Here is a 16324-nt window from a genome sequence, read left to right as displayed (position 1 = left end):
CATTGAAGCCCTAGGCAGAAGTCTATGAATGTACTTTATTTTGCAAGAAAATGAGTCAAATCTGATTGTTTTCTTGAGATCATCACTTATTTATCCTGACATCTTGGATGGAAATATTTTCAAAAAAGCTATTTTTTTATATGGTAATTTGTTAATTTCTTGTCATATTAAAAAAAAAAACAAAAAACAAAAAGTGTTATAATGGTGAAACATAGTAAAATAAAAATGTTTGCATGCATGTCCTCTCAAAGCATAAGCCGGTCTCTTTGTTCAGCCTTTTGTTTTGTTCCTTCCAAGGTCCAAATTTCAGCATTTTTTTGTTCAATGAGTTTAAGAAAAAATCTGAAATTTGGGTCCCTAATTCAAAATACAGTAGGTGGTGGGTCCTATGGCTGGACCAGTTAAGAACCTTTACATCACATAGCACTTCATTACTCTCTGAACAAGACATACTGTAGCTATATAATGCTGCTGACTGCCTTTTAAACAACAGATAAATAATGTTAATGAGTTAGCACTCCAACTTTTACACATATTGTGACTTTCAGAGTTAAACGCTAAAAGTTGGATTTAAAAACTACTGAGTTGTGAATTGAGCTGATCTGCATATGGACTCAAACATTTACCTGTTGTTTCACTTTTTCCATCTCTGCTCTGTCTTCATCCCTCACCTTCCCTCTTCCAGCTGTAAGTAAATACTAGTACAGGAGAATCAGGATGAAAAGATGGCAGCCATGCTGTTACCAACGGGTCCTGATGGCTTGCGGCGGTTCACTCGCGAATCCATGGCTGCGCTGGAGCAGCGGATTGCGGAGGAGCAGGCCAAGAATGCCAAGGATTGCCATTCAAGGTTATGATAGTTTGGGATTTTTTTCATTAGTTTTTCTTCGTATTTCATTTTCACTTTCTGTTTTCAATTTCAGTTTAGTTTTAATTTGTTTTTACTGCTGGTTTGTTAGTTTGGCAATTTCTGTTTTGCAAAAATGCTTCACTTTTTTATTAGTTTTAGTGTTAGTTTATTTATATATATATTGAATGTTATGCTTGATTCATTTCTGACTTTTCTGAGAAGCCCAGTGAGCTGGCTCAAATTTGGGTGAATTCAGTTTGAAATCCCTCATTCCTGTTCAAAATGGTAAAACGTGGAGAGCTCACTGAAAAATGAAAGAGTCCACATTAAAGCGCTTCATGATGCTGGATGGTCTTTGAGACAAATATCACAGTTGGTCTAATAAATTTGTTAAGCACTGTATATGTCAGGGCTAAGTGAACATCATACATTTTAAAACATATTCAAACAGGCTACTTTTCACTATAATAACCTTGTTGCCATGACTCTCATAGGAACGCAGAGCCACCTAAACCCAGGGCCGACCTGGAGGCAGGCAAGCAGTTGCCACGAATCTTTGGTGACATCCCTACAGAACTCATCGGAGTGCCACTGGAGGACATCGATCCGTTTTACTACAAGAACCAGAGGGTGAGTGCATCTTTGTGTTTGTGAGTTTGTTTAGTGGGTTAGATGGTGGTTGAAGTGTTCAATAGTGCAACTCTTATTCAGCTTACTTAGAAAGTTTATACTGGTATCAGATTCGTACTCAGTATTGGCTTACACCTAACACTCTAGTATCAGAATTGGTATCAGGAAGCAAAAAATGGTACTGGAACATTTCTAGTTTTGGGTGTCACTTGTTGCCATGGTACCAAAACACTTAGTAGTATCATTTGATTTTCACTAGTATCCTATCAAATATAAAAGTTTGGTATCGTGACAACTCCACAAGATAGAGAAAAGAACCAAGAGCATCTGTGATGTACATTACCCAAGCCCGAATCAGAATGATGCACATTTTCCGTACATTTGGGGTTAGGCACATTAACCCTAAAGGTTAGGGTTGGGTTAAAAATAACACACCACAAACTAACTGTACATCAATTCCCGCCCCACAGTCAAGGTCACCCCACTGTAGAGGTCTGCAACAGATGAGCCCAAAAGACCCCACCACAGAGGTCTGCAGCCAGATGCCTCTCAAAAGAGCAGGACCTTGGATAATGCCCTGGGGTGCACTGCATTTCCTCTGAGCAGACAAGAGGAAACCGTTACTTTTGATGGTGCCAACAGAAAAAAGTCCTATCAGACAAATACAAGGGGAACCATTCATATAAAACTCTCCTCTCTTTTTTATGAGCCACAGTGGAGAGCTACATTTAATTCCACAGTAAAATATTTTTTTTCCTTAAAAGATCTGCAGCTTAACTTTGGTTAACATTTACACAGACAACAGGGACTGTGGATTTTATGAGTCATTGTGGGTTCTAGGATTAAGGCCTGTGTCCACATAAGGATTTTTACTTCTTTGTGCTGACAGCACCTACTTCAATTCCAGAATGCGTCTCACCAGTGCGAGCTGTTGCTAGGTTACAAAAGTTGTGCTATTGCACTTTCACTCACATCAGTAGTGACCATATTGTCTGTATTCTTTATTTGTTGTATTTCATTCAGTGACCCTCCCCCCCAAAAACTATAGGCCCTTACAGACTGTCACTTAAAGGAAGAATATTTATGCCCTTGTTACACCTCATGTGCAATGTGTAATGCACAAAGGCATGGGGGTCGTTCTGCTCCTAACTTGCTATCAGAGGTAGTAATAGGCGTAATGGGGCATTGGGTTAGCAATTTAAAACATCTGAGCTTGTGAAGCAGAACAGCACTGTATGTGTTTGTACATGCGTGAAGTAATGTGTGTAGTTGCCTCTACTGTAATGTAATGTGTATTCACACACTATAGGCACCAACCTTATGCCTTTATCGATGCTTTTTGTACTGTATGTTCAAATCCAGAGTGTCAGCAGGACTGCATTATGGCACAGAAACATCTGTATGTACCTCCTGTAAAAGAATCAGTTACTTTTGTCGACTAAAACTATGACTAAAGATATTTGCTGACTACCATTTTCCCATGAGGAAGACGGTACTAAGACTTGTCAAAACTGATCTTTGTTGATAAAAACTCTGATGAAAAGTCAGTTTTATTTTCTTCAAGAAGACTCTGAAAGGAGACTAAATGTTAGTTCTTGACTGTTGGACATTCAAAATCCATATTTCTCTTCTGTGAGAATAATCTGTCAAAACACAAACAGAGATTGAGTATAGAATATTGTGTTTTCTTTAGGATAATTTAAAGTAACTAAAGTATTGGTAATGTATTACTGTGTGTTTTGTGTGTTTTGTTGTGTGTTTTGCATTGATATTAAAAATTTGGCTAGTAATCCAAATCACTTAAAAGAAAATAATGTTTGGACTCAAAGTAAAGACTAAAATTTAAGGACTTTTTATCGACTTAAACTGGACTAAACTGTTTTGGAGTTTTTGTCACCTAAAACTAGAGTGAAATAAAATATAAAATGTGACTTAAACAAAACAACATTGTAATCTGAAGAGTCACAATAGGATTAAAATATAAAATAGCTGCTATCAGCAGCAGCTCTAGACCTTGAAAACATACACTTTAAAAGAAAAGTAAGACTCTTTGACCAAGAATTGGCCAAAAAACAAAGCAAACTGGAATGCTATTCCCTTAATAGGGAATATGTAGTTGCAGAAAACGTAAGCACTGTTACTGATCTACAGCTGAGTAAATGTTTGACCTTGTACAGACTTAATGAACACAACTTTGCCATCAAGAGAGGACACCACAGACAAAGCTGGGTCCCTAAAAAGGAAAGACCGTGCACCCACTGCAGCCAACAGGAGGTGGAAATACAGCTGCACTTTCTAACCAATTGCCCTTTGTACAGTGACGTCAGAGACAAGTTCTTTCCACCATGTAGCCAGCACAAAGAATGGTGTTAGTGGGCACAGGACTTAAAAAATCATCTTTGAATGCCAAGTAGAAATAAGGAGAATAATAACATCAAGCAAAGGCAAACATACTGAGATTACTGTAAATGTGTTGAATTGATGAATTTAAAACTGGTGACTGGTGTTCTTTATCTGCCTTTAAGTCATGTCAGAGATTTTATTCTATACTTGTTTACTGATACATCTTCCTGCCTGTTTATGTCACATCTGGATTTGTGAACATGATATGACAGTGATCCTCACCATCAGCTGAGGTTTTCACTGAATTCACCGTGTGGTGTTTTTTGAGCAGCTCTCTGAGATGAGAGGAGAACGACTGCATCTCTTTAGATCTCTTGTGGACACAGAAATAGGATTAGCAAGTTTTGATTTGCAGAGTAGATCAGGCTGCTGCCCATTAATGGGCCGCTTACAGAGAGATGAAAAAGGACGTGGCAGTCATTCTCAGGGTCTCTTTGTTTTGGCATGTGATGCGCTGCTGGATGGGAGGATTAACCAAAGACGAAAAAATATTTAAATAAATGCCACATCTGTTGGGGAAAGGTTCAGCCCGCTTTGGAGTTGCCTCCATTATCGCAACTGGCCTGGCCTGTTGCGTGTGTGTGTGTTCACTGCTTTCTTTGAGGCAGAAGTGCTTGTGGTGGAAGTCAACACAGATGGTAGACAGAGTGGTAGACTCAACAGAACAGCAGCAATGTTTTCATCCCTGAACTGAAGCTTAGGACTGCTGTCAGGTTTCTCTGCAGAAATAAAAACAAAAATTGAGTGGATCATTTATGTGGGAAATGTAGTTCAATTCTAATGACAATCGACAATGTTTTATTTAACAAGTTCATTCTGGTACTAATGATTTCTGTTTTTCTGTTTTCTTTGCAGACTTTTATAGTACTAAACAAAGGGAAAGCCATCTTCAGATTCAGCTCCACATCTGCACTTTACATATTTACTCCTTTTCACTTCATCAGAACTGTAGCCATAAAAGTTTTAGTCCATTCATATCCTTTTTATGATACCAAGAATGTGTTTCTGTTGACCAAAGAAATGTGAACTGTTTGACATGTTAAATGGAATGACCATATTTTTTTTTTCGTGCCACTTTAAACTGAGAGTTATTTAAGTTTTGTGACAAAGTATTTGTGTCTAAACACAGAAAATGCTATAAAAAAAGGAAAGGGAAAAAAATGTTATTAATACTAAACTCTGCATCAGTGGTGTTACAGCAAAAAGTCATCAGAGCAAATGAAACAACAGCAGTAAAAATACTCAGTAAATAAATCTTTGAAAATTAAAATGATGTAAGGCAAGAAAGCTATGTATCAAATACATTCATTGGTAGAGATATTAATGGGTTCTAGATAATCAAATGTGTGTTTCTGATATTAGGTGCATAAAAAGACATGACATTGATCAAAAATAATATATTGAAATATAAATCATAGTAGAGCATAATACTAAACACAGAGCATATGAAAAATCATCTAATTGGGCAGTTAATTATTTGTACCTCAACCCTTCACAGATAACAACAAATCACTGAAATTCATGAAGATAAAACACATGTGTCAGTTGCAAATTATATTTAAACACAAGCTCCATTTTATTCAATGAGCAATACATTGAGCAATGCAGCAATACACTGAGCAATGAGCAGTTAACTGAGCAATGCAGCAATACACTGAGCAACGAGCAATTAACTGAGCAATGAGTAATGCATTAAGAATTGCAGCAATGCAAAATAAAAAATAGATAACTTTATGTAAATGAAAATAACTGAGTAAAGACGAAGAAGTTATTGGAAGGGAATTGTAAATTGAAGGAAATATATTTGGCAATTGAACAACATCACAGTCTCAAAGTCATCTTAAAAATGAAGCTTGAACTAAAGTTTATTTATACTGAAGTTCAACAAAGCAAACAGATTTTTAAAAAAGTGAGTAATCGGTACAAGTTGTTCCTGTGGCTGATGAAACCCCTCCAACAAAAACAATTGAAAGTATTAATATGAGAGCCCTGACATCTGTGATGATGAGTATTAGACTGTGAACCATTCTGATTAGAAAAAGCACTGTGAAAAGTTTACGCTACATTTTTGTCGCATGCTGTGGAAAGCATTCAGCTCCCACTCCTTTTACCTTATGCTGGCAGATAAGCCAATTTCTCATATTTACTGTTTTCCCCTGTAGGTTTCTATTGGATTTTTCCATAGTCCCATTTTTGAAACAGCTTTGTGATGGCCCTCTCTGGCATCGCAAAACAAATCCCCTGATATCCCTCTTTTAATCTCTGAAATGAAATAAGAGCAAGGAGATTTCAAATCATGTGACGGCTGCCTATTAGTTCTCAGACAGCCCGTTCGTACTTTACATGCAGGAGTGGATCTTTCTACTGGATTTCCTCTCCGTCAAAGATTACAATAACAGCTATTGATTGATTATCTCCTTGAATTGCATTAATGAATTATTAATTCTGTGAATTACAACAGCTCTGATCTGCATTTTGAGAGTCCTATTGACTGTTTTATTTCAACTCTAAGTGAGATTTTATCGAGAAAAGCACTTCTTCTCAGATGATTATTCTTCCAACTTTCAAAGGATTTGATCATCAAATGTTTTAACAGTTTAATGATTTACTTGTCTTTCAAAGTTAACAGTCATCAGATCCTTCATTGTTCATTCATCCATTAAAACTATAATATCGCTCTCTTGATTTAATGTAGAGTGGAACTGACTTACATTTTCTGTAATCTGCATTCACTATAGGTTTAATACCATTGGCACGCACCGTGATGGTTTATCCTAATAGCTATACAGTATTATTCACAGGATTACAGGAAATATAGTCTCCCTGTGATACATTGTTGTCTAGAAAAGATCTGTTGTCTCAAAAATTACCATTTCAATGCACATTTTCCTTAACCTGTTCTCCACATTATTTAGCTTGTTCATAATGTTCACTATCCTGACAAACTGCTTCTTCATGGCCATGTCTGACCCAGCACCATGGACCAAGTACCTGGAGTAAGTACACACAGTGATTGGTGTTAAAGTCTTGTGTTTTTTATTTGAAATGCTGCTGCATCATGTGATCTAATGTGGGGCTTTGCTGGGGTTTGTTGTTTTGTCAGTGATGATTGAAGAATCAGTAGATATGTAAGTATACCTTGCATGTAGTATTACCTCAATCGTAGTTTTTGCTTGGGCATTTTAAAAGAAAGCATGTGTCGGGATGAAAACTACTACTGAAACATTCTCAGAAAATATGTCATATGCATGATATGGGAGATGTGACAGCGTTCTCAGTTATTAAAATCAGTGTTTTGTATTTGTTTTGAGCATGCTAAGAAGATTGAATTACTGTTAATTTACTGTTACATCTTCAGCATTGAGCTGCAATAGATTAAATATGAGATAAGTTTAGTTTTAGTGGAGAGTAAGTTAAGAAAATTAGTAACACTCAATATTCTGACTAGCTTTACTCAACTTGGCTTATCTTAAAGATAGGAAACAAGGAGTGCTGCAAGCCTGTCTCTGTCTAACAAAATCTCAGTTTTGGCACTCAAACCCCAAGTTGTTATATGAACCAAAGTTTCAATTCAGAGCAGAAATATGAGATTCAAAGTGTGTGCTTACTGTAAGACAGGGGTGTCCAAACTTTTTCTACAGAGGGCCACATACAGAAATATATATAGGGTTGGTGGGGCCACTTTCATATTCCTTGCCATGAGGATTTTAAAGTTAGTAAGACTAATCCAATGTAAGTTAATACATGTTTAGTGACTGAGTATGCCTAATTAATGGCTGACAGGGCAAATAGACAGTCACTTTAAGGAATTTGGGGAGCCAATCAGATTTCAGGGGGCCCTTTTTGGCCATGGCTACCGCTGGCTCTGCCCATGAAATGTCACTGGTGCTGATATTTGCTGCGATAATCTATCAGGACATTATTTATCAAGATATCTTCATGTCAAAATGTTTGTTTACAGTATTAGGATGGTAGTACTGCCTTATACTGAAACTAAAAAGTACAGTAAAGTTAAGCAAGTGTCATGTTGTATGTGGGCCATATTTCATTATATTTCTAGAATTTGCTGTGGGCCAATGAAAAATGGGCTGCCAGCCGCATTTGGCCCCCATGTAATAATTTTGACACCCCTGGCTTAAGAGATCTTAGCATTTTGTTCTCGTTTGGAAAATGCGAGGCAAGCTGTTGCACCGTTTCCTGTCTTTATGCTTTGCTAGCCAATCATATTGCTGTTTTAGCACAGTGTACACTGTGGCAAGCCTGAAGTGAAAGACTGTTTACAAGTACAAAATAGGATTGACCGTACCTTTGAAAACGATTTACCATGTCTCTTTTTACTGACCTTGCAGAGCAGATGGATTTGTCAGTCTGTCATCAGGCAAATCCATTTTGAAAAGCTTCAATCCACACTGTTAGCAATGGCAATGTTTGCCACTAGTGTGTACAAATTAGCTGGAATGTAGCTGCAGTTTAATCAGAATTGCACCACATTTTTTCAAGAATTAAAAAAATTAATGACAGACTTTTTATGTTGGAAAAAGAGGCTTTGTCTCTTCTGGCAACCTGCTTTGGCATGTGTTTGCAAGAGTATCAGAATTTGACCACATTTTTCCATGAAAACAAGAGCGTAGAGCCACACTAAAAGCTTGTTTCTTGTGCTTCTTCTGACCTGCTTCATTATTGGTTTGTGATTGTTACGAGATTGAGTTCTACTATTAGCCTGTGTGTACAATTGATGCTACCGCTAAACAGATTAGCAGTAGAAAAGCGGCAGTTGTATCAGAATTGTGGCACATTTCTTTATTAAAACAAGAGCAAAGAGCTACACCATGATCTTTTCTTGGCAGAGAACAAATTTTCCCTCTTCTCCCGACTGGCCTCAGCTTTGGTCTTTTCGACATCAAGCTCCACTGTTTATGCACTACGACAAAGATTGCCTGTCAAGCTGAAGTTACTTCTGGAGCATGCATACAGCCTAATTCTGTCTTGTTGTCCAGATTGGCCCATCATTAATGTGCTAGCCAGAACATTTTTCCAATCACCCTCTGAGAATTTTTTGAAAAGTGCCTTTCCCTTTCCAAACATGCTCTATGGGAGCTTTCCCAGATGAATGTAAAATATATATATATATTATATATATATTATTTAATAGGTTTAAGTGAGTCATGTTTTATCCAGAAAAAATCTGGTTGTAAACACATGCATTTAATTGAATTTGGACGGGGCGTTTGCATGTTAATTTACTTCGTCATATCCATGCTTTGAATTTTGCTACTGATTTTATGCAACAATGATTAAAGCTAACAGTGTTTTTTCCTGAAATTTGAATATTTTCCAGGTATACTTTCACAGGCATTTACACCTTCGAGTCAGCAATAAAGATATTTGCAAGAGGATTCTGCATAGTACCATTCACCTTCTTGAGAGATCCATGGAACTGGTTGGACTTCAGTGTCATTGTCATGGCGTAAGTAACAAAACCATTCATGTTTCTTAGAAATTTCAATGTTTTCTCTCACATTCTCTTTGCTGTATGTTGATGCATGAGAGGAAACTACCAAAGCAACAGCCAATTAGAAATGTATTATTTGTTGTTTACAGTTTGTCTCACTGAACAGTTTTTCTGCGTACTGTAATGAGTAAAAGTGAGCTGTTCCTAATTTCCAGAATTTTCAGTTATGTAAAAATTGTCTGTCACTGTTCCTGAATGGTTATTTCACTGTGAGTGATAAGCCTATTGTTGAGGTCAGAGGTATGTGTGCCATGACCCAATACCTGTGATGCAGGCTGCAGATTAGACAGGTGACCTCTCAGTGCATTAATGCTGCTCTGTTCAAGCCCAATCATCCTGATAGGATGTCAGCTTTGTTTGAAAACAGCCAGTCAAAATCCCTTATCATTGCATGTAGACAAATTGAAAGCAGCCTTTTCCTGAGGCAATTAATTTGTTTTTGATTAATTAAGATTCACTCAGCTAATTCAGAGGCAGTCTCTTCTCACATATGATCAGGTCCTGTTATTTTGTTGTTTAGTCTCAATGAGAATATATTCAATATATTCATGTTAATGGATTGCATTGTAAATGGATTGCATGCGTAGTTTTATTTAGAATCAGCTGTGTTGGGCTGGTTACACAAAAAATTAATCCATTACACATTACTAGTTACTTTCAAAAAAAGTAATGCATTTACTTAGTCACTCAGACATTTTGAGTTACAGTTCCACTGATGATAGGCTAACTTAAGCAGCCGTAGGCTACAGTAGGAGGTGACCCACCAAGTCAGTAGCTGATGCCAGACTAAGTTAAATGTGCTATCCAATATTCATTCGCATTATCATCAACTTTGACCCCTTTAGACCTTGTCAACTGAGACGGCAACTTCATTCATGTGTTTGTTTTGTCCTGTCTCTAATTGGGCATATTTTTAATTCGATTCAAGACCCAAACTGCAACATTCTTCACTGAAATTAATATGAGCTGTTTGATTTGGGTGGCACATTGTTTGAAGAGACTGTGTTGGGTCCTGAGGCTAGACCAGTGGAGAACCAGTGCTGTAATGGAAGGGTTTTTTAGTATGTTTTAGTTAAACATTTTTGCTGCCTGGCTGCAACTTTATCCTCTTACCAGTGAGATCAATGCATTGTTCTTGGGCAGCAGCATTTCTTTGTCGTGGTAAAAAATATTGTTTAAAATTACCATATGCTGTTTTCATTGACTGAAAAGATGCAAACAAACATAGTGAAGAAGTTTGTACAGAGTTTAACAGAGCAAAGAGATGAATTCATAAGTGGATAAAAGGTCAACTGGACAGACACATGACTTCAAATGAATTCTAAAGTTATTTTTTGTCATCTGAATGTAAGCTAACGCAAGAAACTACCAAAGTGAGCTCATTCCCATTGACCCAATTCAGCTAAAGCATAATTGCTTTCAAATTAAAGTAAATCCACCAAAGAAATTATTAAATCTTGTCATTATTTATATCACTGCAGTTAGAAATTTAATAAAATGTAACAGAATGAAACCAAGATGCAAATTATATCAAAGGTTATGAGAGGTATAAAAGCTATAAAAGTTCTTTTTTTCCAAACTCACTTTAATTGATAATTTTTATGAAGACTGTGTAAGTCTGATCAGTACAATTCAACTCCTGTGGCCAGTTATAGTAAATTAAAGCAAAGGTTCATAATTTTCCTTCCATTTAATCCCAGATATGTGACCGAGTTTGTAGACCTTGGAAACGTCTCTGCATTAAGAACATTCAGGGTACTACGAGCACTGAAAACCATCTCAGTAATCCCAGGTAAGATCAAGATTAGCTCAAAACTCTGACCATTTGCATGCATCTCCTGTCTTCCAGTCATGTCTGAATCTACTTTTCCTACATCGATATATGCCTATGTGTTACCAAACAATTAATATTTATATCTCTTCTCCTCCATTAAGGTCTGAAGACAATCGTCGGCGCTTTGATTCAGTCTGTGAAGAAGCTTGCAGACGTGATGATCCTCACTGTCTTCTGTCTCAGCGTGTTCGCTCTCATAGGCTTGCAGCTTTTCATGGGGCTGCTCCGGCAGAAGTGCATCCGCAGCCTCTCACACTGTATCAACTCCTCCTACAGCGGCAATGCATCTTTTATCTGCAACAACAGAACCTGGAGCTCCAGAGCTGACTTCCTCAGCAATGAAGGTCAGCTGAAAATCGAAGTAAAAAAAGGATATTGAAAAGTGACAAAGCTATTTTAAAACATATAATTCATTTAACCACAAAGGTGCACTGGTAGGGGATGAATCCAACAAATACTTGCTGAGTATTCAGGTTGTGCATGAGTTTACTGGCATTTTCTGAAAATTGAATACAAAAAATTGCCCAATATTTTTGTTATCATGGTATTGAGACAGGTATTGATTTCGTTCATACTAGTATCAAAGTTTAAATTCACTTATTCATATCTCAAAGCCCTGGTACAATAATCCATTTACTGTCTTGTATCATTTACATTAATTATTATGACAAAAATGCATCCCAGAGCTCTTATTTTCCTCTCCTCTAGATAATTTCTACAAAGTTGAAGGAGCAAAGGATGCCTTAATATGTGGATATGGAAGTGATGCAGGGTAAGTAAATGTTTGTCCTGCTCTCAGCTTGTTATTATCTGCAGACGATTACATAATATCTGAATGTTTAGCATCTAATGGCTTTTGATCGCATGCATGTCATGTGCATAACTGGATATAAAAGCTCGGGCATCAGGTTTGGTGTAAACAGTTTTTTTCTCAGAAAAAAAAAACAGAACAATAGATGATTCGCGCTGTCTCCATATATAAAAGTGTGATCCACAGAAGTAATGTATAGTGGAAGGATCTGGGTGGTTTAGCGTGTGAGAGGCTGCATACAAGACGACATGTGGTGTGGATAATCACTCCGGCCTCACTGGAGCCCTTTACTGAGAAACATGGAGTTGGCAGCTGCAGAGAGAGAGGGGGGGTCTTTGGAGATTTCATCATCTCAAAAGCTCTATGACATGATTAGGTTCCCCGGAGTGGAGCAGATCACTTCAGATTGGTTTTCTGTTATTGTTAAGAAGAGAAATGCTGCACTGACGTCTTCAAGCAGTTCCCTATCTTGTGGCTTTGTGATGTACCAGAAAAAAACATCGGTATAATGTAGACAATCAGCGATAGTGTCAGACTTTGTTCCCAATCAAAGGCACAGTATGAAACCCTCCAAATATTGCTACTCAGCCTCCACGCTGAATAATCCTATAAATCCAAATGCTTTTGAAACAAGCACAACAGGATGAACCTGCCCATGCCAGGCCCAGTTCAAGGGTTATAGTGAACTAAATACCCATCTGTGTGAATCTAAAATCCTGCAGCTTCAACAAATGGCTTCCGTTAAGGTGCTTCTGCTAATGGTTTAAGACAACAACTATAAAGATAATATGTATGCAGATAGATATGGTGCTTATCAGTATGACAGAGGACAAAATGGAAGCAAATTAGAGGACTAGAAAGTATGGCTGTCTGCCTTGATGCATTAAATTGCAACTCATTAAGGCACAAATTAGTAAATTAATTTATTTTGCGCAATAAATCTCATACTTTGTTGCCCCTTTCAGCACACTTCGGTTAAACCACTGCAATGTCTCTCTGCAGACACAGTGATGTAATCTAGGTCTACTACTGCAACTTCAAGTCCCTGTATAGTGAAATCCAAACTTTTTGTCTTAACACTAGATATGTCAGAGTAAGTTTGCTGTAAACATGTGAACACTGTCATCTATATGTGACTGAATTTTTAATTTAGACCCTTAGAAAGTTGTCCATCTCGTTCCGGGCTTGCTTTTATTGGAGCTGTGCAAAAATCTGAGCCCATGATGTCACCAGTCTTGAAGTAAATTACCCCACCCCCTAAAGGCTGGTTTAGACTACACAAATTCAGTCAAATTTTTCACCCGACTGCAACGTTGCAGCTCATCGGCAAAAACTCGGGCCTGATTTAGGGTGTTGTGAATGAAATATGGTCTTGTAGTGTGACATAATTAATGACGCGTCCAAGATACCTTACAACCACAATTCAACAAGACTAGCATGTCAGAATTTTTTGTACATCGTTGCCTAGTTTGGCACCCTGACCTGATATTAATGACGTGAATCCTGACATCTAACAACAGGACATTTGCTCTTTGTCTTTACATCATCATTTACAAGATTTATCCCTTTTATTCCCTAAAACTAAATTTCTTTTTTTTTATTTACGTTATCACATGCATACCTTAAGTCCTGTCTGAAGGAGAGTCAGTCCATATTGTCATCCTCTTGATACAGCCATACTTATTATCGATAATCCAATCCATAATTGTTTATTATTTTCTATTTTTATGAGCAAAAGACCGCTACAGTCACATGGTGCGCTTCTGTTGTAGAGTGACTGACACTCTTTGACCCACCCTCCCAACAACCTGTGAACTCTCACTTAATCATGGAGACAGTGGTGACATCAGCATACGGTGAGCGGTCAGGATCATTGTTGTAGTGTGGCCAGTGTGTCGTCCAAGACGGGACAAGATTTTTGTTGTGTAGACTGACATGGTGCCATCGTGAATGACCAAAAAAATCGTGTTGTCTGAGCCGGCCTTTATGCTACAATGATATAAAATCACCAAGCAGTTAGTCTCAGTACAGTCTGTTGTTAGCTGATGTCACTGCCATCATTAAAAGTTAACAGCCAGCTACATGCTATGTTTTTGATCACTGTGAGGTAGATTTCTCAAACTTCCAGCCATGCTGGACTACAGGTCTTTAAAAGTATAACAAATAGATTTGCACCAGAAAACAGTGAATTGAACTCCTAACTTCTGTTTCTCTGCTCTGGCAGCTGTGCTCTGATCAGATTTTTTAAATTGAGTGGATTGTATTTATCGTGAGTGGGTGTGGTTTCAGCTCATTCAACTGACACTCCCACACCATCCTAGAGCTTACCAGGGGCATGGGCGAATGGGGTATGTTTTCTACGAGTAAACTATTACCCACCTGCTATGGATATCTCAAGTGCCCAAAGACCACTGGCGGTTGCCAGGTGTGAAAAGGCCTGGGCAAAAGAGATCATCAAGAAGAATTCAGGTGGACATATGAGACAAGGGAGCTCAGAAACTCTTACTTACATGAGAACTTACATGATATGAGGGCATACAGACAGAGGAAGAGGGACGGGGGTGCAGATGGCCTAGTGGTCAGGTGTAGGGATGGTACTGGTACCACAGGTCCAATACCTACTGTACCCATTTACATCACAGATTTCGGTACTATATTTTGGTACCCCAGCCAACCCGATGCAATCTCCTACCACTCCTTATGATAGGCACAAAACATGTTATGTGATTTATGTGAACTTATGTGGACTTCTTTTGATCATTTTGCGGTCCAGAGAAATGTCTCTGCTCTGTTACTGTCTTCCTATTGAGGACGCAGTCATACTGACTTCATTGTTTGTCTCTCATGCAACCCCTTATGAAATTTGTTCAAGCTTTATATATGAAGTTATTCATCCTATGAATTATCACATTTTTTTCTCTTAAAAGTACAGTTTAGAGCTCTTATCTTCTTAGGTACCTGCACAATTTAAAAAGTATCTCTTTAGCACTGGTATGAGGAAAAAACAAACAATACCAACCCTTGTCAGGTAGTGTCCCATGTACAGAGGTTGGTCATCCAAGCAGGTGGCCTGGGTTCAAGTGAGATCTGTGGCCCCTGGCCCCCACTCTCTCTCTTTCTCTCTCATTTCCTATGCTATCCACTGTCCTGTCCTCTCCAAAGAAAGGAGAGAGAGAAGCTTAATGCATCAGTTCCCTTAGCAGTCTAAGCCTGTAGCAGCATAACTAAGCGCTGGTCCAAGCCTGAGCCAGACCTAACTGTAAGTATTCTTAAAAAGTAGTTTTAAATCTAAAAGGAGAATTGGATACAAGCTGGATTCAGGAAATAGGCCTTATAATTGAAGGTCTACCTCCCATACTACTTCCAGAGAGCATAGAATTCAAGCATGTATCTTACATTTAAATGTTCATAGTAAAAAAAAGGGACAGTTTTGGTAAGGTGTTTAAAACAAGATAACTGCTTCCATTCTAGTTTTGCCAAAATAGAGGGAACAGACTGCATAGACTACCACAGTACTGTAGTTTTATACTCCTATACGTCCTAGGTAGGCAGTCAAAAACATGAAAGGACATTTAAGTTTAAACATAATTTTTGGGCATATAAGCATATTTATATGCTAATGAGTTATTAGCATAAAGTCAACACATTTGAGGTTGTGAAACTTTTTTTATTGTTATCAATCTACAGTCATCTTTAATTTCCTTCTGTATCTTCTCCGAACACACAGGAACTTAATCTCCCAAGAAGTACAATCTAATTCAGTGATTTGTCTTCAAGTCAAAGAGGAACGTTTGAGGACAGTCATTGTGAAATTACATCATTATACTCTCGTAAATAGTAAGTGAGGTCAGTAAGACTCGTAGAACTCTGACCTATCCAGCTGTCCCAATGTTTACCTACTTGTCACTGGATGGGGATTGTTTCAGATTTGTTTTCTGTTGTTTTGGTTTCGGCCTTTTGTGGAGCTCAAGTAGTGCACTGAGGTCGACCTGCAGCTTCATTCAGGTTTAATCTTTTGATCTGTTTCTTTGATGGTTTTGTTGCAGCTTCATAGGAACAATGGAACAACAGAGAAACATGCATTTTTCTCCTTTTAGTTTGACTGTGTTCTGCCATAGCCAGTTTGTGTTGTGCTGATTTTTTGGGGGGTTATATTAGCTGTGAGACAGCTACACATTTGTGATAGTCCTGTCATGTTAGTGGTTAAAGAAACAGTTTGGTAGTTTATGTGTCTGTTGTAAAAATGACTGAGACTGCCATTTAGCTTGTGTGAGATTTTAGAGA

The 16324-nt window shown here is 37.9% G+C and overlaps 1 protein-coding gene across 1 annotated transcript in view; it reads left to right on the top strand.

Moving 5' to 3' along the window:
• LOC121520234 (sodium channel protein type 4 subunit alpha B-like) overlaps positions 1-16324 on the top strand; it is a 72346-nt gene that overhangs the window by 13753 nt on the left and 42269 nt on the right. The window contains exons 2-9 of the mRNA XM_041803609.1: positions 686-850; positions 1345-1480; positions 4739-4857; positions 6802-6879; positions 9222-9350; positions 11096-11187; positions 11331-11573; positions 11938-12001. Of these exons, the coding sequence (XP_041659543.1) occupies positions 726-850; positions 1345-1480; positions 4739-4857; positions 6802-6879; positions 9222-9350; positions 11096-11187; positions 11331-11573; positions 11938-12001 (986 nt within the window). The 5' untranslated portion in view covers positions 686-725. The remainder of the gene's footprint in view (positions 1-685; positions 851-1344; positions 1481-4738; positions 4858-6801; positions 6880-9221; positions 9351-11095; positions 11188-11330; positions 11574-11937; positions 12002-16324) is intronic.

This window comes from Cheilinus undulatus, linkage group 13, assembly GCF_018320785.1.
Source record: "Cheilinus undulatus linkage group 13, ASM1832078v1, whole genome shotgun sequence".
NCBI lineage: Eukaryota > Metazoa > Chordata > Actinopteri > Labriformes > Labridae > Cheilinus > Cheilinus undulatus.
The sequence above is the reverse complement of the archived record's forward strand: the minus strand, read 5'-3'. Positions and strand labels throughout refer to the sequence as shown.